The sequence below is a fragment of the Chanos chanos genome, chromosome 9 (genome assembly GCF_902362185.1).
Source record: "Chanos chanos chromosome 9, fChaCha1.1, whole genome shotgun sequence".
Classification (NCBI taxonomy): domain Eukaryota; kingdom Metazoa; phylum Chordata; class Actinopteri; order Gonorynchiformes; family Chanidae; genus Chanos; species Chanos chanos.
In genome coordinates this window covers 13,319,259-13,339,322 of record NC_044503.1, presented here as the reverse complement: position 1 = coordinate 13,339,322, position 20,064 = coordinate 13,319,259, and the positions used below count along the sequence as shown (strand labels likewise).

The 20,064-nt window shown below is 41.8% G+C and overlaps 1 protein-coding gene and 2 non-coding genes across 3 annotated transcripts; 2 read left to right on the top strand and 1 right to left on the bottom strand.

Annotated features, from left to right (window-relative positions):
- The first annotated feature begins 1,980 nt into the window (after window positions 1-1,980).
- Window positions 1,981-2,054, top strand: trnan-guu (transfer RNA asparagine (anticodon GUU)). Its single transcript has one exon. It is a non-coding gene; the product is annotated as a tRNA-Asn (tRNA).
- A 604-nt stretch (window positions 2,055-2,658) lies between these two features.
- Window positions 2,659-19,698, bottom strand: fhad1 (forkhead-associated (FHA) phosphopeptide binding domain 1). Its single transcript, XM_030785211.1, has 27 exons — window positions 19,576-19,698; window positions 19,163-19,369; window positions 18,635-18,800; window positions 18,344-18,438; window positions 17,693-17,917; window positions 17,224-17,347; window positions 16,634-16,764; window positions 16,403-16,480; window positions 15,554-15,658; window positions 15,073-15,180; window positions 14,741-14,809; window positions 14,512-14,583; window positions 14,064-14,163; window positions 13,705-13,772; window positions 13,244-13,393; window positions 11,925-12,291; window positions 11,559-11,652; window positions 10,099-10,205; window positions 9,397-9,556; window positions 9,170-9,269; window positions 8,016-8,166; window positions 7,608-7,705; window positions 7,148-7,243; window positions 6,708-6,934; window positions 6,118-6,304; window positions 3,790-3,870; window positions 2,659-2,865 (listed from the first exon to the last, which is right to left on the bottom strand). Exons 1-27 carry the CDS (start codon window positions 19,669-19,671, stop codon window positions 2,659-2,661), a joined length of 3,669 nt encoding a protein of 1,222 aa, XP_030641071.1. The 5' UTR covers window positions 19,672-19,698.
- trnay-gua (transfer RNA tyrosine (anticodon GUA)) lies at window positions 4,262-4,348 on the top strand. The gene is given in 2 exon segments: window positions 4,262-4,298; window positions 4,313-4,348. It is a non-coding gene; the product is annotated as a tRNA-Tyr (tRNA).
- Window positions 19,699-20,064: the final 366 nt, after the last annotated feature.

Sequence of the window (20,064 nt, the reverse complement as noted above, 5' to 3'; positions counted from 1 at the left end):
GTCGAGGGGAGGGGCTGTATAGTCACTCAACACCCCATCTACCTGCATTCTCACCATGTATGGAGAAACACAGACAAAAAGGAGGATTCTGCAACAGAAAGGGGCCGGGCACATACTAACACCATCACGCAGAGAATAAGTATTATGTGAATGGATGTTAGTTTTTGAAATATTGTATAATTTCTGTGTTCTTCTTTTTGAAGATGGAGCTTTTAAAGTAACATACCAAAAACTGAGAGACAAATCTGATACTGAATGAAAGTCTCTATATATATTTTGACCTTTTATTAATGGATAACACAAATGCATACAAAATCACAACACTGATTCAAGAGGCACTCACACAAAAAATATAAAATATGTTTGGTCAAATCGAATATTTATCTTTGTTTCACTTCAAGACAACTTAATGGGGATACAAAATCGTTTGACTCATTATATGCAAGTCATCCTCACACCATAGTAAATGGAATATAATGATCCATAACAACTGTTAAAAGTCAGAGAGTTGCTGAATGGGTGAGTGAATGGATAACACTGTGCGCCTGGTGACTTGTTGCCCTGTTTGGTTTGTAGTCGAGTAAACAATGGTTGATTAACTCTGCATCCAGTCTCTAGGAGTTGAAGCTCTGTTGGTAGAGAGGTAACCTAGCTTGACAGAATGACAGAATAATTGGCCTAAATGTAACATATGAAATATAATCACCATCTGTTTCTGAGCTCAGAGAGGACAGATCTGGGTCACTGAGGAAGATGGCCCTATGTTGAGAACAATACACACACACACACACACACACACACACACACACACACACACACACACACAGACAGACTAAAACTCTCACTACGGAAACTGCTGCAAATAGAAGAAAAGAAAGAGGGGAGTTACATCTGTAAATTAACACAGGATAAACAAACATCATTTTGACAGATGTTCAAGCACAGAGCTCTCTACCTCTCACAAACCTGCCCATACAGTGTTTATATACATATGTATGCGCACCCACATGCCTGTACGCACAGACTCACTCTGACGCAAAAGATGATGTGAGAGGACCTCACACACACAGATACACACACACACACATGCATAGATGGATTCATACACTTGCTACCATTCTCTCTCTCTCTCTCTCTCTCTCTCTCTCTCCTCCTCTCTCTCTGTGTGTGTGTGTGTGTGTGTGTGTGTATGTCTCTCTCTCACGTGGTTCTGTCTGTGACGGCATGTGCTGTGAGGCCTGGGCTATGATGAATGAATCAGCTTTTCTGCCGGCACACTGTGATAACACACTGCAATGACCTCGCAGGCTGAATGCTACACAGAACAGAGTGAGAGAGAGAGAGAGAGAGTAGGGACAATGGATTATGGATGCCTTCTATTTTTAATTTCCTATTATCAATTGGAAAATACTCTCGTTCTGTTGTCGGGTTGGGAAATAAAAGAGTACCATAAGTGTATCAATCATAAGTGAATGACAAGGTCATTCAATTCAAGGTCATGCAGTGCAAAGAACAAACAAACAGACAGACAGACAGACAAACAGACAACTGAACAAAAAACATTAATGGCCTATGGTAAACATAAAACGCTGCTTTAATGACTTTGACTGCAAGACAACATTATAGAATACCATAACTCCACATTTAGACATGATGTAGATGTCTCCAGATAAAAGGCATTTATACGGGAAGGGTAGAAATTTAAGTTATGCTTTAGAAACAACAACTGATGTCATGTATGATGAGTTCAAAGTCGTGTCAGAATTCCTAGACACTGATTTATTGCAAGTACAGGTCATTTCATAACAACACGACAGAAGAGAGATACTTTCTGCAAAAATAAGCACAGACAGCCTTGAGAATCCTGTTAGTGTGTGTAATTTGTATGTGTGTGTGATGTGTATGTGTGTGTGAAAGACACGGCTCATACATGTGCACCAACTAGTGCTCAGTCTGACTGTTACTTCCATGCGAGCCATGGTCTCTGTGGCGCAATTGGTTAGCGCGTTCGGCTGTTAACCGAAAGGTTGGTGGTTCAAGCCCACCCAGGGACGATGCTGTTTTCCTACGTGCTTGGCTTGTATTCTGCCTTTCTCTAAGTGGCTTTGGATAAAATCATCGAGTAAATGCATAAATGTAAATGTTAATTCCAAGACACCGCTGAAGTTATTTTTAGGTGCATCCACTGGTTCTTCATTACAGATTCAAATATAGTTCAAATTAATGACAACTAACTAGGCAAGTGCTAACTGAAGCATGAAAAACAGAAAATATTAATCATGTATGCGTGTTCATGGCTGGTGTGTCTTTTCATGGCCTACCACTCCAATGTCCATCAGCCAGATTAAAAAAAATACTAGAATATTTTCTCAAAAAAAAAAAAAAAAACCCCAACAAAAAACAAAAGACAAAAACACCCCCCCCAAAAAAACCCCCACGTCAGACACCTTTAAAACACCTTAACATGGTATGGGAGTAATTAATAAATCAGAGTAAACTCCAATTTCCCGGCCAATCAATTATTTTGATGGCGGGTTTTTGTTGATTGTTTGGTTGACTGTTTTCATCAATTGTTTTGGTCTCCATCCTGTTTGTCATGCCAGACGGCACACTCTGAATGCTGATTGTTCAGAGGGCGAGTTTGACTAATACTGGCCATCACTGGGCTTCTATGAGCTCTACACTCTGCTTGTGTTTGGGCTCCTTTTGTTTTTGCGTCTCCTGTTCCAGCCGCTTCTGCTGAGCAAGCTGGGAGGCCACGGTGCGTAGCTCCTGTTCTGTCTGACACAGCTGTTTCTTCAGGATCTCCACCTCGTAGTCTCTCCTCCTAAGCTTCTCCTCCAGGCTTAATCTCCTCCCTCGTGCCTTTTAAACACAAACATCAAAGATGTGGAATTTAGATCTTAGCCAGGGCTACAGGGCATCATCTCGGAATATAAAACTTCGCCACGAATAGCAACAAGCACTAAGGGTAACAGTCGTCATGGTTATGAGCTTGGGACGGGTGTGGGGGAGTGTTAAACTCATTAAGTTAAAAACAAATTACCTGCTGCAGGGATAGTTGTAAAACAATATTAATTACACAGCTGGGTTGGTAAGTTGTAAAACTCCAGTGGGCTTTACCCACGGGGCAGACAAGCATGCAGCAAGACTCCTCCTTCCATCAGTTTTCAGTGACCAATGAAAAAACAGCGGGATGTAAATGACAGATCTTCAGATAAGTCTCTTCTCTGTGTGAATAATTCACTGGGACAGTGAAAACACTGACCCTTTTTTTCTTCCTTGTTTTTGCTGGGGTTTTCCACTCCTAGACCATTGTAAAAGTGTGGAGTCAGTGATAAGAGAGAATGTCTAGACTACTCTACAGATCCTTCGTAGCTTAAACAAACTCGGTGACAGGAAATGACAGTGATGACTAAGACACGATGCAGCAGAAAAAAAAGTTTGTCAGAACTTCCTATAAGTCCTTGTGACACAACAAAAATTTTGATACAAAGGAATAGATAAGACAAATCAAGTCTCAAAACTGAGGACGTCGCAGATACAACTCATGTTTTCCATGTCTGGAATTAATAACTTCAGAATTACCAGTCCAATAACCAAATGACACAACGGCATCACACGGGTTTTAAACTGTGGACAGATGTTGGGTGGAACTGTACAGAATCTGTAAGCAGAGAGGGTAACAGACCCAGGACAGCTGTGTTTATAAAGCATATGTCTAGTCCAAGTGCAGTTGAAATCAGTCTGAAGGCCAAGGAATGGGCGGGCAGCTGAGTGTGAACTCACCTTTTCACTGGTTTCACTCAGCGCACAGTTATGAGGAGTCACTTTTCCACTCCTTCTTTCCAACCTTTCCACACTTGCTGCCTGCAGAAAAAGAGACTCATTACTAGAGACAGCAGGGAGTTGAGTAGCTTTCATATATGTGTGTGTGTGTGTGCGTGTGTGTGTGTGTGAGAGATAGAGAGAGAGAGGGGCCCTTATCTGGGCCTTTTAACTAGAGCCAAATGATTCACTTGTATTTGACTGTTGTAGTCTAAATGCTGAAAAGCCTTCTGCTGAGAATCAAGCTGAGAATTTCCTGTGTGCATTCCAGCTAAGTCAAGCAGAATATTTCCTGTATGCATGTTATATTGAACCTGTATTTCATGTTCTTCCCGATGTTGAAATGTTTAAAATAATTTACAGAACAGCTTGTCCAGATTGGACCTCAACAAAAATGATGAGAATTACTCTATACATACAAACTATTTCAAGGCCTTCGATAGCTCAGTTGGTAGAGCGGAGGACTGTAGAGGTACTGTGAGACATCCTTAGGTCGCTGGTTCGAATCCGGCTCGAAGGACAAACTTTTGGGCGGCACAGTAGCGCTGTCGCCTTACAGCAAGAAGGTCCTAGGAAGTTTGTTCGAGGTTTGCTTGTTCTCCTCTTGTCTACGTGCGTTTCCTCCCACAGTCCAAAGACATGTAAGTCAGGCGAACTGGAGATACCTAGGCAATTGCATGAATGTGTTTGTCTGTGTCCCTGCGATGGACTGGTGACCTGTCCAAGGTCTTTCGCCCAATGAGAGCTGGGATAGGCTCCAGCACCCCCCGCGACCTTAATTAGGATAAGCGTCTTAGAAAATGAATGAATGAATGAATGAATGAATGAATATATGCTTCAAAGAGTCCTGCTGAGGATCATAAACAATCACATGAACAGCAAATTCAGACAGATTTCTCAGACAGAAGTGGTGGGATTAATTTAATCCACATAAAATCTTGTTTATAGACCTGAATCTTGAATATGAGACAGCAAAGCAGGTCAGAGCGTGGCGTTCTGGCCAGATTACATAATCACTCTTCAGATGTTTATTTAACCACACCTGTTCTATGGCCTAAAACAACAAATTGTGAGAATACTGAATTCAGCAAAGCTGTTTATTCACCAGGTATTACCAACGTAATAACTTCGTCCTTCTTCACTTACATGAAACTTATTACTTTTCAACTATTTTAATTCTAATCGAATCCAAACTTCACTAACACACTCAGCAGGCTTTAAAATCCTGCTCTGGAATCAAACTGAAACTATTTTATCCTCCCATAGGCACTGTAAACTTAATTGGATCATAGGCAAAGAGGAAATGCTTCACAGTAAAGCGCTTATTTGATTTGATCTCGCACTCTATCCACAGCACAGCTCCAACACAGAAAAATCCATGGGTGTGTAGAACCTAATTAAACACAGACCATAATTCTCCAAATGTTGTTCCATATAAGTTAATGTGTCCAGACTGGATTAGGGGGGGAGGGACTGAGACAAAGAAATCCAGAGGACCCTTTGCATTCCAGGTCGTTTTGAGAGATGGTGCCGTCTTCTAAAGTGAAAGATTAGTTGCCGTAGTCAGACAAACACTTAAGCGACTGATAAAGCCAAGCCCGTGCTTACTGTACCTGTTTGCTGTTCACAACGTGTTGAAACCTATCACACACTTACATTTCCACCCTGTCTGTCTTTCTGTTTGAGTCAATCAGATACCAGATATTGTTCTTTTCCAGAAATACCTCCCTCTGGCAAAATCCTGCCTAAAGGGACATGATACCATGTAGACAAACGAACAGCACCTTTCTCTCTATTTGTCTTTTCGTGTCTGCGCAGTCTTCTTGCTCTCGTTCTGAAGAGATACATTTCATGGTTACTCTTTGTTCAGGCCTGGTTCTCTCAGAGCATTTTAGTTTCTGCAGGAATCTTTTTCCTCACTCTATTTACGATTCCCCGCAAGGTCGTTATGTCTCCGGTGTAGCGTTTTCTAGCTGTTTCTTTGTCAGGCCTTTGTTCTCATGTAAAGCCATACTGAATGGATCATACTTTTGGGGCCTGGGATGTCTTGAGGGGGAGATGAAACACCGGCCCACAGATCCGTGGATCAATTCCACAGCTCGCCGTCCCTACAGTTAACGAATCTTAGTTTCATTCCCTTTCTCTCCCTCTCATTCTCTCTTTTTCTTTCACTTTCTCTCTCGCTCTCTCTCCCTCTCATTCTCTCTCTCTCTCTCTCTCTCTCTCTCTGGAGTTGAAGTGCCTTGCAGCTTTGCTTGTTAATCGTGTCCATATCTTTCTGTTTGATACCTGGCGGCTCCTGAGAGCACAGCCGCGCTGCTGGTTGCGGAACCTCAGGCCTCTCTCCTGCTCTAGCTGGCTGTGGGTTTGCTCCAGGGCCTCTCTGAGCAGGCTACTCTCCTGTCGCTGTGTCTGAAGCTCTGCCTTCAGACTGTCTAGTCTTGCTTGCAAACTCTGGCTCTGTGCCTGGCTCTCCCTGAGAGAGAGAGAGAGAAAAAAAAAAGAGAAAAAGAGAGAGGAAGGTAGAGAGAGAAAAAAAAGAGAAAAGGAGATAAAGATAGATTTGGTAAGTCAAAAACAATTTATAAAAACTACCGCTGATGGTACCGCGTTTTAATGCAAACAAACTTTGTGTGTGTGTGTGTGTGTGTGTGGCGTTTTAACCCTGCTGCCTCAGAGACTTTGACATACTTGTGGTTCCTTGAGTTTATTCCAGTATGTTAATCCCTCTATTGTGTTTTCTGTGAGTAAGTGTGTTTACGCAGCCCTGCCAAAGAGCTGCACCTCCCTGTCTGAGGCCTTGCAGTGTGTAGATATGTGTTCGTTTCATGGCTCTTTGTTTGTCCTTGTATTAGTACAGTGCATGTGTATGTGTGCACCTCAGTGTTTGAAGCTCTCTCTGACTCTCTTGAAGTTGTAGCTCCTTGCGTTGACTTTGGCTGCGCTGCAGGGCAAGGCGAGTCCTGAGAAACTCCAGGTCTCTCTGTCTAAGGGATGCTAGTCGCTCTCTCTCCCCCGCGGGAAGGTGCTTTAGTGAGGCACAGCCCGACAGCTGCCCCTCGCTCAGCTCCAGTGCTTCACAAAGTGCCTGCACAAGCTCTGCATACTACACACACACACACACACACAACTTTATATTTATATATGTCTATGCAATACAATATGCTCAATACAATGTTAGACTGACTCTCAGGATGTGCACACACACACACACACACACACACACACACACACACACACACACACACACACACACACACACACACACACACACATTAATATTTATATATCTCTATGCAGAACTTTCTTTAAAGCTTACTGTGTTCTCACTCAGGTCAAGAGTATCAGACATGTCCAGTCTAGCTGTGCGTTCCAGCGCTGCCTCACTCAGTGCCTCAGGCAGAGCAAAGCCAGACTGCAAACCCACACACACACACACACACAAAATATCAGCCACATCCTATATGTAGTAAGCATACACACACACAAATATCAGCCACATCCTATATGTAGTAAGAATGAATGTCTGAAGTTTATCAGTTGTGAACATGTAACTGCGGAAGGTGACAAAAACAAGATCTTTATCTCTTTACATGAACTTTATAAAAGTTAAAACAGAATGTCAAAGGAGGAACACAAGTTAGTCATGAGACAAACCTCCAGACCAATCTATATATTATATATATTCATAACCAAACCACATGCAATTCACATAAAATCTCATTCAAACCACTTTTGTTCTACAGAGTGAGAGCTTTCTGTGTATGCAGTGTTAGTACCGTGTGAGTGATGGATCCTCTCTGTGTTGTGGACCTCTGTATTTTTGGTGGCTTCATCTGTCTCTGTCTCTCTGGCTCCCCCTGCTGGGCAACTAGCTCTATTAACAGGACGTGAGACATTAAGCACAGGCCAATGATAATGAAGGAGAGAAAAACATTATTTAGAGTCTTTTCTTAATGATTCAGACTGATTCAGGTGCAAGCAGTAGTTCTCAGCTCAGTCTTAAAGTTAGCATTAGCATTAGCATTAGCAGGTGTAACATTATTGTTCTGTGTCGCTTATCACTGATCGGGACACATTATCTTCTTTTAGTCAGAATTTTGAAGCTTTGCCATTTCAAGTTCAGAGTCCAAAACTGGTCTCGGATCTGCTCATAAGATAGGTTTTAGCCCCGCCCACACTCTCACTGATAGGCCACTTCTGCTTCAGAGCTCTCATCCTCTCTCTCATTTCACTCAGAGCTTCTTGCTGTGAATGGATCACTTCTTCATGTCGATGACCTTTACACTTTGACCCTTGCTCTGACAGGTCACTGAAAGCAGTTAAGATGGCCACATCCTGCACAACAAGGAAGCGAAGAGAATCAGATTTTTTACATTCATTTTTAAAAATTACACATCTGTCTTTCTCTCTCTCACTTTCCCTCTCTCTCTCTGTCTGTCTCTATCTGTCTCTTTAAATAAATGTGTGTGGTTTATATTTATGCCGCACTGTGTGGACAAAATCTAGAGGGGTTGTTTGCTGGTTCACACTTGGGAAATCTGTTTAGTGTTAGGGTAAGAGTTAGGGCTAAGTATATCTGTGTGTACGTATGTAAATGTGTGTGTGTGTGTGTGTGTGGTCCAGATAAAGATGCACAATAATCTTTGTTGTTGATTGTTGTCACACCCAAATAGCAGAAGAATATGACAGGCTTTTAAAACAAAAGATGGACAGATTAAGTCTCTACGGAACATCTGTTCATATTTCTAGACTTTTCTAAACCGCAATATCTTTTTGACGCTGATTTCCTTGGTTTCAGCAGCTGCAGATATGAATTAAAATCCAGTTTAAACCAGCTGTGCCCAATGGAGCAAACATTACCAGGAGTGAAGCAGTTTCAGCACATCTGAGCATCAGCGATATTTGCTTTGCTACGTGTCACAGGTAACATGAGGTGACTGGTTTCTTTTCCAGCTAACCGCACAGCAGAATACACAACATACAGGCCAAACTCGTCATTCAGGACCAAAGACAATGAAGAGGAAAGAATATTATCTCTTTGAGCTCAATTGCTTTTAATTACTCATGGGAGTAACATGGTATGAGTTGTCCAGCACCGTATATAAAAAGCCATGGTGAAGTAAAGAAGAGACTTCCCTGCTTTATTTGTAATCTAGTTAGACCTGTAGAGAGGGAAGAAAGCTTCCAGGACTTAATAATTATGCAGATCAACTGGTTCTATTACAGTTCTCTTTAGTTAACAACAATCTCTGTCATTCATTATAGACTTGTATACAGACTTGTATTAATGGAATTGTATGCTCTGTTTCATCAGTATACAGTCTGACAACTGTCTCACCTTGGTGTGAACTGGGGACTGGAGAGGAACCATGCTAGTCTGGTCTTCTGTTTGGTTCTTCTGCAGTTCCCTCCTCTCATTTTCAGCTGTCTCTTTTCTCCTCAAATCTTTCTCTAATTGTCTGAAAGGGACAGAGATGGATTTGAGCTGCACCTGACTCAATCAGTAATGATCTAAACTCATAAAGGAGTTCATGCATCTCAAGAAAAGTGTGAGAATATGCATACTTCATCTTCTGCTTTGTGTTCTTCAGTTCCTCATCTTTCTGCTCCACCAGCTGTGACATTGTATTTAATTTCTGAGTGAGTGTGCTGAGCTGCATCTTCTGGTCCACTAGCAAAGCTCTGTGTCTCTCCAGCTCCAGCTTCTGTTCTTCATTCAGCTCACCTGCAGGGAGGAACACACACAGTCAGAAACGCACACACATGCATGCATGCACTCACACACTCATGCATGCACTCACACACTCATGCATGCACGCACGCTTGCACCCACCCACGCACTCTCTCTCTCTCTCTCTCTCTCTCTTTCTCTCATTCTATCCCTCTCTATGCCCATCCAGACCTGAGTACAATCATGAATCATAACAGGTGAGTCTGTGCATATCTGCACTCCTGAAGCTCAATTTCCATTACAGACGCTCCACCTTACTTCTTACATTAACAGAGAAATTCGCGAAGTGCAATGAATGATGAAGAACTGAAAGTTTCAATGAGGTAAAATGTATAATCTTTCACAGGTCTGACAGGGAATTTGCTGCTTCGTTAACGCCGGCCAACCTCTCTCCTAAACTTTTTGTAACATGCTACAGGTGTATTTTTCCCCTCAGATTCCTTGAAGCACACAAAGTCGAATAAAAACATTTGTTTGTAATCTCAGATGTTGGCCTGGCTGTATTGGTGGAACAGCACTGACAGGCTGAAGGGCACCTTTCATGTCTGAGATTCTGGCGTGGGCATGGGCCAGGTCACGGCTCAGTGCTGTGATCACCTCACCCTGAGTGACCGCCTCCTGCTGGGACGCTGCCAATGAAGACCTGTCGGGTGCAAGACTTAACCAATCAAGAACACGAGGCTTCTGACAAGCTTGATATGATTGGTAAAAGCTTAAACAAGTTAAAAGTAAAAGGACAATACAGCTGTCACCATAAATGGTCACACAAAGTACATGTATTTTAGTATAAAAGTCAAGATACTGAATTAATGTTAGTACAGCATTAATGCTCTCAGGTCTTCTGCATGAAGAGAGCTTCATCAAAAGACATCTGCAGTTTCATTGTAGTTGATGAATTACATTAAAATCTGTAATGCCATGAACCATCCTCTACTGTGTAAATGTGCTTCCTACTAACTCACTATATGTCGCTTAATAATGGGTGTGTGGCAAAAACAAAGCTTAATAATGGGTATGAGGCAAAAACAAAGCAGGTTTTCCTGCTGAGTTACAAGCATATTAAAGAGGCTTTCAACAGAGACATGCACACACACACACACACACATGCTTGCATGCTCACTTCTACACAAACACAAAAAAACACACACACACATACACAGGGACAGAGGAAGTCTCTACTGAACATCTGTTCTCACCACTAGACTTTTCTAAACCGCAGGCATCTGGCAAAGACCAGTCCACTTTTCTATCTTTCACCAATGTTTTGACAATTTAACTATACTCAGTGTTCACAGTAATTACGACCACAAATCTGATCATCTTTTTTGTGGAGATTTTATCTAACTCTCCAGAAAATGTCAGCGGGGGGGGGATTTGTTATCCAAGAGTACAGTGTTTCAGTGTGACTAATTTCACACACCACATGAAAACGAGCTATAGGACTGTGTCATTAATCTTTATGCAGCTGTGTTCTTGAATAATTCATGAGATGCTCTTATGAATTATTCATGAGTGGGAACTTACAGTGTGCAAAACTGTACTGCTCACACTCACTGCACAAATGACTTCACTAACATGAAAAAAGAGCAGCTGGATGGCGACCCTGCGGTCTCAGCCACAGATACTCACTAAACCCTGCTCTGTAACACAGGCATTCTGCCCATTATCAGTCAGTGATCACCAGAGGAGAACTTTATCTTACGACTGACTTTTATGCTCCTCTAACTCACTGTCTTCCCTCTGTAATGCAGATGTGTGCTGTAATTTGGATTCATGTCCTTACATGTGAAATTCTATATTGCGGGGTTATAACTGGCTAGAGAATTTACAGAGATGATTGAAAGCATTGCACTTTGCTAAAGGTCATAATGGAAGTAAGACTAAAAATGACCTTAAAATGACTGTTCTCTCATTTTCATACATCAAAACCATTTTAAGTCTTAGACTTTCAGCTGGGATAGGCAGATAGTTAAATGTTTGGTACTGAGACCTTTACCTGAGTAATCTGATGTTCTGGTCCAGTTGCTGTTGTTCAGCTGATGTTAGAGTAGCAGTGCTGGATTTATCTGTTTCCAGTTTACTTTGGGACTCTATGGAGAATCAACAGCAGTACGCGAAATCCATCACTTAAACAACAAAATCTCTGACTGGACAAATCCCTGATTTTTGCTCTGACTTGGGCGCCACCCAGAGGATAAATATGGAACTCTAAGGTGTCGTCAGAAATCCAAACGAAATTCGTTATACTTAACAAAAGCATGGTTTCGGTTAATACCGTGTGCAAAAACTGAGGAATAATTTATAATGTATTATTATTATGAATTTATTATATATTGTATGAATATCATTGGTGTGACCTCACCTCTCAGCTGCTCCCTCAGTGAGTCTCTCTCTGTCTCCACCTCCCTTAGACTCTGATTGATTGCACTCAGACGCTCCTCCAAAGCCACGATGGTGTGGGCGTGCTGTCGGACCTGCTCCCTGTACTCCGCCTCCTCCACCCTGTATCTCTCTCTCTCCTCCTCAGCTCCTCTCTGCCTGGCCTCCTCTGCTCTTATCCTCCACCCTGCCTCTCTCTCCTCTGCCTCTCTCAGTCTCTCCCTCAGTTCGTCCTCTCTCTGCTTTCCCTCCTCTATTCCCTCGTTCAGTTCAGTCCCCTGCCTCTCCAATGCTTTCAGTTTGGAAATCCATGCTCTTTCCTGGGTCTCTCTCTCCTCACGAAGAGCAGTCTGGTACAGATGGAAAATATACTGTAACTTTTGTTGTCATACATAAACATCTATTCATTTAAATTCAAACACGTATAGCTGAACATACAGTCGCCCCTCCACATTTGCAGGGGTTGAGGGGCGCAGGACCCCCGCAAAAGTGAAAAAACTGCAAATACGTCTAGGCCCCTCCAAACCTTAACTCTTAATACTGTACCCTATATTTATGGTAGTAAATGATAAAACAGATTGATAATACATATATTTTGTGCATTTATGACTTACTAAACTTTTTTTTTTGGTTTTCTTTATTCTGTTCACTTGACTAAAATGATGTCCTACACAAACTGTGTTGAAAGATTTTCTTCGTTTATTCCATAACAGCATAAAAATACACATCACTCCGACATTTTCCCTTGATCTGTACTCGCTTCTCTTAAGTTTTACTTCTTCTACACAAACTCTCTACTATACCAACAAAAACCTCGCTACATCACTCACTAACTCCTCTTCTCTTAAAGGTATCATGGCAAATTATGTCTCAGTGCAGCAGCATGAATAATAACGCAAAAAAAGTCTACAAAATCCTGGAGGGGACATAAGAAGGACAATTATGGGGGGTATACCACACTTACATTTCCTAGTTTACACGTGTTATCTGCGATTTTCAGCAGCAAGCCGCAAACCTCCAGAAAAATTCCCATTTAATTACTGATGGCAAATTCGCGAATAATTGAATCCACGAAAGTTAACCCCGCGAATGTGGAGGGCCGACTGTACTTCAGGAATCACAAACAGCTGTTTTGTGTCTTTACAAGTGCTTTGATTCAACAGATGTAATGACAGGGTGGTGCTTTTTTTCCCCCCCATCTGACCATTTTAGCTGTCCTACTTGACTTCACAGTTTATTATTCAAACACTTCCGACAATTACTCACCCCATACTGATGGTCCAAGATGTGCTGTTAACTCACCTCAGTTCTCCTGACTGACTGCAGTTCAGATGTCACCTCTTCCAGCTGTTTTGTCAATCTGGTCACCTCTCCACGCTGGCTCTCAGCAGCCTGAAACGTAACAGTTAGATCCCTCCGTGTCACAGTCAAGGCCGGGCTGTGTGGAGCCACCTGACGTGTCACAAATGAAGAAATCTCTGTTTGAGATCACTGTTAAAGTGTTTGTTGTAGAAAGATTAGAGGAACCTGTAGTTTCTGCCGCTCCAGCTGTTCACTCATAGACTGGAGTCTGCTCTGCAGATTTCTGGCCTGGGCCTCTCTCTCTTCGAGCAGCCGCTTCTGGGTCTATTAGCAGTAACACACAGCCAGCCATGAAATCAAAGTTCCTAATTTAATTTCCGTGACTGACTGCAAAACTTTTGCTTGCGCATACAATACGTTTTTGTGTGTGTGTGTGTGTTTTGTGTGACAAGGAGGCTTACCCTAAGATCTCTCAGTTCTGCCTGGCACTCCTCATGCTGTTGGCACAAGGCCTTGATGGCACCTATAACTGTAGGAGAAAAGAAAAGAAAAGAAAAGAAAAGAGAAAGGATGATAAATAAAATAAAATAAAACATAAGAAAAGAAAAGAAAAGAAAAGAAAAGAAAAGAAAGAATTGCACAATTACAAGACATTCCTATATACTTACTACTTATACTATATGCCAGTAGACATTACCATATACGTACTGACAACATGCATTAATTTGCAAAAATTACTTGAATGTTCAATTGTTTCTATTCTATTCTATTCTATTCTATTCTATTCTATTCTATTCTATTCTACTCTATGCTGGCTTACCTCCAGTTGACTGTGACACTTGTATTCCAGAGTCCTGTAACTCATGGGTAATATCCTGGAGCAGCTCCAGTAGAGTGGTTAGTATGGAGACTGTGTGAGTCTGGACCCAGTTCAGGACAGAACACACACTTTCATCCTGAAGTGCAGATATCTCTCTCTGCAGTGTGTCTACAGTACACTTCTTCTGAACATGACTCTGTGGGCAGAGATTTCTATTACCACACATATAGAATTTTAATGCTCCATTTGCTCTGTGAGCAAAACTAGCCATACAAAACTAGCCAGTTGAGTGACAGTCAGCAGTATAAACAGACCTTATTACATCAGCTTTGAGTGTTTGATTCTGAATAGTTATATGATGCAAGTGTAATGACTATTTTAACAATACCTGACAATTCTCAAGTCTATTCTTTAGTTTCAATATTTCCCCAGTCATTCTGTCTTGTGCCTCTTCCATTTCTTGAGCTCTAGACCTGAACATCTGCAGCTGCTTCATCAGTTCTGTTAACTGGTCCATCACCTTCATACAAAACAACACACACAACTGCTGCAGGAAGAATGGACGTGTAGATATATGTATGCATGTATGGATGTATGGATGACGGACGGATGGATGGATGGACGGATGAATGGATGGATGGAGGAGAGGAGAGTTGATGGGCTGATAGTGTAATTACCTGTTGGTCTGATACTGCGTCTGCAGTTATGTCTGTAGACCGCATTATCTCATTAAAAAGGCACTTTAACTGAGAAAAAAAGACATTAAAAGACTACTTGAGAACTGTCATTGCAAAACGATATAAAAAAACATTTCAAAGAGATATCCCTATTAAAGCAACACACGTGACGCACGGAAGTTGGAAATGACACGTCAAATGAAAAAACAACAGCCCGTGACAACAGGCTTTAGAGACATTACAGCGTTCAGCTCTACAACATTCCTCATACACTGTTATGTTGGATGACCCTGTTGCATCATTTTGAGGATATTTAGGGTGTTCTCTCTCACCCTTGTTTGTGTCTGTTTCAGCTCTTCTTCGTTCTTTTTATCTCTCTGAACGATCAGCTGATGTTGTTGCTGCAGTGTCTGTATTTCAGTCTGTAGAGAGACCTGTTCCTGTAAATCAGCAAAGCAATATGGCTAAAGGTTGGGCTACACCCACACTGACATTAGATAACATCCTCTTACAAACCACAGACTGGGACCCTAAACAAGATAAACAAAACAAATTTGGTAGTTTTTAAATGATTGGAGATCAATAATCTGTCATTTTCAAGGGGCTTTGCTCCACTCGGGAACGCTTTTAGATTGAACTGAATTTTTCAATGATGAATATCTCCAATGTCTCCGTGTAACTTAGCTACTACGCTATAAAACTGATGGCATTAGAAAAACCTGTATGAGGTTGACAGCACCTTTTGGAAGTACATGAACGTCTTATATTAATATGAATACAGAGTAGTCCATAAATGTCTGAGTGCACTCTGACCTCTCTCTTCTGCTCCAATGACTGTCTGAGGGAATTTTTCTCTGTTTTCTGCTCCTTTAGCTCTCTCTCCCTGTCTTTCACGGTCAATTCCAGCTTCTCCACATCCTGTCTCACACACACATGGACCCGCGCAAACACACATACACACACACACACACACACACACACACACATGCACACACACCCATAAAACAAAGCGAGGCTTGAAATTTATGAGGTCTGTCATGAGAACGCTTGAGTGTTCTTCCAAAAACTGTGTCATATTAAGGTGATCTTCTTTTATAGTACATCATAAACAGTTCCATTCTGACTGCTGTCATAAACCATTCAAATGATGGATGTGAGATGTGACATTTGGCTAGTGTTTTGTTGAGCAATTATTCACATGTCCCTCTGCAAAGTATTATTGAATGGATTAACAGAAATCACCAGTACTGGAGAGTGATGAATACATGCCCATCTCATTCACTCACTCAGTCAGTCACTCACTCACTCATTATCTAAGCCGCTTATCCCAATTAGGGTTGCGGGGGGTGCTGGAGCCTATCCCAGCATGCATTAGGCGAAAGGCGGGGAAACATCCTGGACAAGTCGCCAGTCCATCGCAGAGCAGACACACAGACAAACACATTCATACACACATTCACACCTAGGGGCAATTTAGTATCTCCAATTCGCCTGACTTGCATGACTTTGGGAGGAAACCGGAGCTCCCGGAGGAAACCCATGCAGACATGGGGAGAACATGCAAACTCCACACAGACAGGACCCTGGCCGCCTGGCCGGGAGTCGAACCCGGGACCCGGCGACAGTGCGACCCACTGCACCACCGTGCTCTCCCATGCCCACCTTCTTCAGGGAAATCACTTCCCTCTCTTTTTCAAGGATCTCCTCTTCAAGCTTCTGGTTCTCTTTCATTTTTGAGAACTGTGAAACAGAAAAGATCATTTACTTTCTAAAAGGCCTTTGAATACTGCATTGAATAATATAAAAATTGATTAAGATTTCGTAAATAGCTTTTCGTTTAATATGGGAGCAATAAAACATCACTTTTTAAAAGTTCTCAGTGCCTTGTTTTACCTTGTTAGCCATTGCTGTGAACTGGAGATCCTTCTGTCTCAGATTCTGTCTGAGTTTGTCCACCTCGGCAGCTAGTTTGAGGGCCTGTTTTTCCCTGGCAGTTAGGTCACTCTGGAGACTGTTAACCATACCTGGACAAAACGTAAATAAAAATTCAATTGCAAGATTGCAGCTGATAGAAAGTGGAGTACTGTACATGATAAAGAACAGGGGAAAAGCCCACATATTAGAGTAATTTAGAGTAATTTAATATGAGTACAGAATCTCTTTTGAATATGCAAAAACATAATGTTTTGAATCTAGAAATCTTTCATTGGTGTAACTCACAACCTTCTATTCATACTGCCGTTTATATATTTGTAAGAACTAGTTAATAAATCAGCCAACAGGATCAAAAATATTTGATTAAACTGATAAACAATACTGGGAATTGATTATCTACATAAATCAGGTCCCATTCACTGATAAAGTCACAACACTGTAAAGATGGAGCAGATCATTCATCGTGTGGAGGAAAGGAGAGAAGGAGAGAAGGAGAGAAACACAGAAGAAGGGGCAAGGCTGTATGTGAAACACTGCATGTATTCTACCTGAGGCTTTGCTGCTCTCACCCCTCAGTTTCTCCACCTGCCCCCTGAGGCTGCTGATTTTCTGGTCACGCTCTTTCACCGCCTGCTGGAACAGCTCAGCAGAACCTCTCTGCAGCTCCAGCATCTGTACACATCCCACATTTAACGCTGCATGTACCACATCTGAAAGACTTTCTCATTAAGTTGCCTTAACGTTGTGACAATGGGAATATGTCACACAACCTGAAAGAAACTGTGTGTATAGTCTCTCTCTCTCTCTAATATATACATATACATATACATACACATATACATATATATATATGTGTGTGAGTGTGTGTGTGTGTGTGTGAGAGTGAGTGTGAGAAACAAAAGGAAAATGAGTGTGTGAAAGGGAAAGAAAATGAATGTGTGTATATATATATGTGTGTGTGTATATGCATGTGTGTGTGTGCGTGCATGTGTGTGCGTATTGTGTTGTCTGAACAACCTGCTCCCTCAGCTCTTGGATTTGCTCTTTCTTGTCATTGATTTCTCTCTCCAGGCTGTGGAGTCTTTGTCTAGTCTCTGGATCCGTCTGGTTCTGTGTGAGCTGATCTCTGAGAGCTGACACTTCCTGCTGTAGCGCTGTGATCATTCTGTCTTTCCTCTTACATTCATCCTCAAGCACAACCAGACGCCTCGCATCATCCCTCATCCTCAGCAGGTTCTCCTCCTGTAATACATTCACAGACAAAGACACGGTCACAAACCAAAGTGCTCTAAAATATCACCAGCAAAACCACACAAACGCTGTGTCACGCTCATACAACACCTCATAAAAGCCACTGACACCTAAGAATATCTTTAAATACAGCTTACAACAGGGGGTGGTCTATATACACAGAGCTTCAATTAAAGTGCCATTTGATCATTTTTGCCTTAATTAGCAAAATGTTACAATGCAATTGATTATTTTGTTTTGTTTTGTTTGGTTTTGTGTGCTAGGAGACACAGGGTACCGCTCCAATAATCTGACTAAACAGCAGTAGTCAGCGAAGACAAACATAACAAAAAAAGAGATAAGACTCTCTAGGCTCTTTTGAGATATGCTATGCTCACCTGAGAGCACAACCATATATAAACGGAATATTAAATTCACCTTCTCCTGTATGGAGTGCTGCGTATACTGGGAGCTCTGGGATGATAATACATTTCTGAGGGATTGTCCTCTCCCTGTATTTCCTGTCCAACTTCCTACAACAGCCAGGAATATACACACATCTCCAGTATCAGGATACTTCTCCACAACAAATTCCAAAGAAGATAACATATGTTCTAATATTTTCAAAGTAGACAAAAATACCACTTTCCATTTTTGACACTTATCATTATCATGCTGCAATGCAGGTTTGGATGAAACAATTACAAGCAAATGAAGAGGTGACATGACCTGGTCTGTTGGAGTGGGACCCCAGCGTGGAGGAGCCCAGAGCCTGGCTACTCCTTTTGGCCCCTGCACTAGCAGGACGGGTTTGCTTTGGCGGGTGAGGGGTAACCGAAGGGTCGGCCCAGGCTCTGGTAGGCGGAGCAAGGCACTGTGCACGCAGAACAGGGAGCTGAAGAAAGACACTTTGTGAAGGAAACTATTGTGCACCAACGAAACAGCCAAATGATAAAACAAAGCACATTTAGATTTTTCCACTGAAATGGCAGAAAATAAATAGATTGGAACACCTACATAAAAAGCTTAAAACAGCAGTAAAAGCTACAATAAATTACTGCATACAGTCAATGGTGAGAGGTATGGAGCAACAAGTAAGATTAAATTGATAAAAACCAGACCGTTTGATCAAGTGCGCTTAGCTATTTTTTTGTTTCTTGGATTCAGTTGCATCTGCCCGCGTGGTCTTTAAAAAAAGGTGACCTCAGGCTAGTATTGACCAAAGGAGACTTTTCTCCTGTGCTTTAAAAGACATACTGGTGATGTGCTGTCCAAAGCAAACTCGTAGGTGGAGCCACCGTAGCCAAAGTGCAGCTCGTCTCCAGGAGTAAGACGCACTGTTGCATTGTGAATCCGACAGTCATTCACATATGTCCCGTGAGCGGTGTTCAGATCGCTGATAATGTAGCAGCGCTCTGATTCGCTCCATTCTATCACTGCATGTCGATCATCCACACCGCCATTCTGACGCAAACACGTTGAATATAATCACAAGTATGTTAATTATGTGTGTATGTGTGTGTTAATTTAGCGTTAAAAGCAATGATATAAAATAACAGTTGCCTCAGTGTTCGTGGTCAAAGAATCATTTACACAACTATACTTAAACATATATTGAGGTAAGATCCCTTGACATCATATTAAGATTAAGTATAAGAGAAATACATTACCTGGAGACAAAGGTCAGAATCCTTGTTTCTTCCTACAGTGGTGCTCTTTGGCTGAAGTTTAAACACCCAGCTCTGGGTTTTAAGATATCCTCTCATATCAAACTTTTGAGAAGATGTAGCCTTCTGAACAAACGCGTGGATCTAAATGTGATAAAGAAACGTAGCCTAGCATTGGTGCATTTTCAAGTTATCTCCACGAAATATGTAACGGCCGTAGGTCCTCTTGCAGTAGATGGAGAATGCTGTCATCTTGTCACACATGCTTAATATTCCAAGTGTGTACACTTCTTTTTTTTAAGCTACTTTTCTGCAGTTTTAAAGCAAGTATAGGAAATGTGAACGCAACAAAATGACAACGATGATGATGATGTCATTGGTGCGTTCTGAAAAACTCCACGCTTACAGCGGTGTCTAAAAATGTACCTCTGCAGTTGCCAACATATCCGTCCGGATACATTAATACAAGAGTTTTCTCATGAGGAAAAGCGG

What these genes read in the sequence shown, in the direction of transcription:
- fhad1 (XM_030785211.1), bottom strand. Translation starts at nt 19,671, where the DNA reads ATGAGAGGATATCTTAAAACCCAGAGCTGGGTGTTTAAACTTCAGCCA. An exon ending in ACGCAGTATCAGACCAACAG is followed by an intron (nt 14,584 to 14,740) that starts GTAATTACACTA and finishes TTTTGTATGAAG; the next exon opens with GTGATGGACCAGTTAACAGA. An exon ending in AGTCCCCAGTTCACACCAAG is followed by an intron (nt 8,167 to 9,169) that starts GTGAGACAGTTG and finishes CTTGTTGTGCAG; the next exon opens with GATGTGGCCATCTTAACTGC.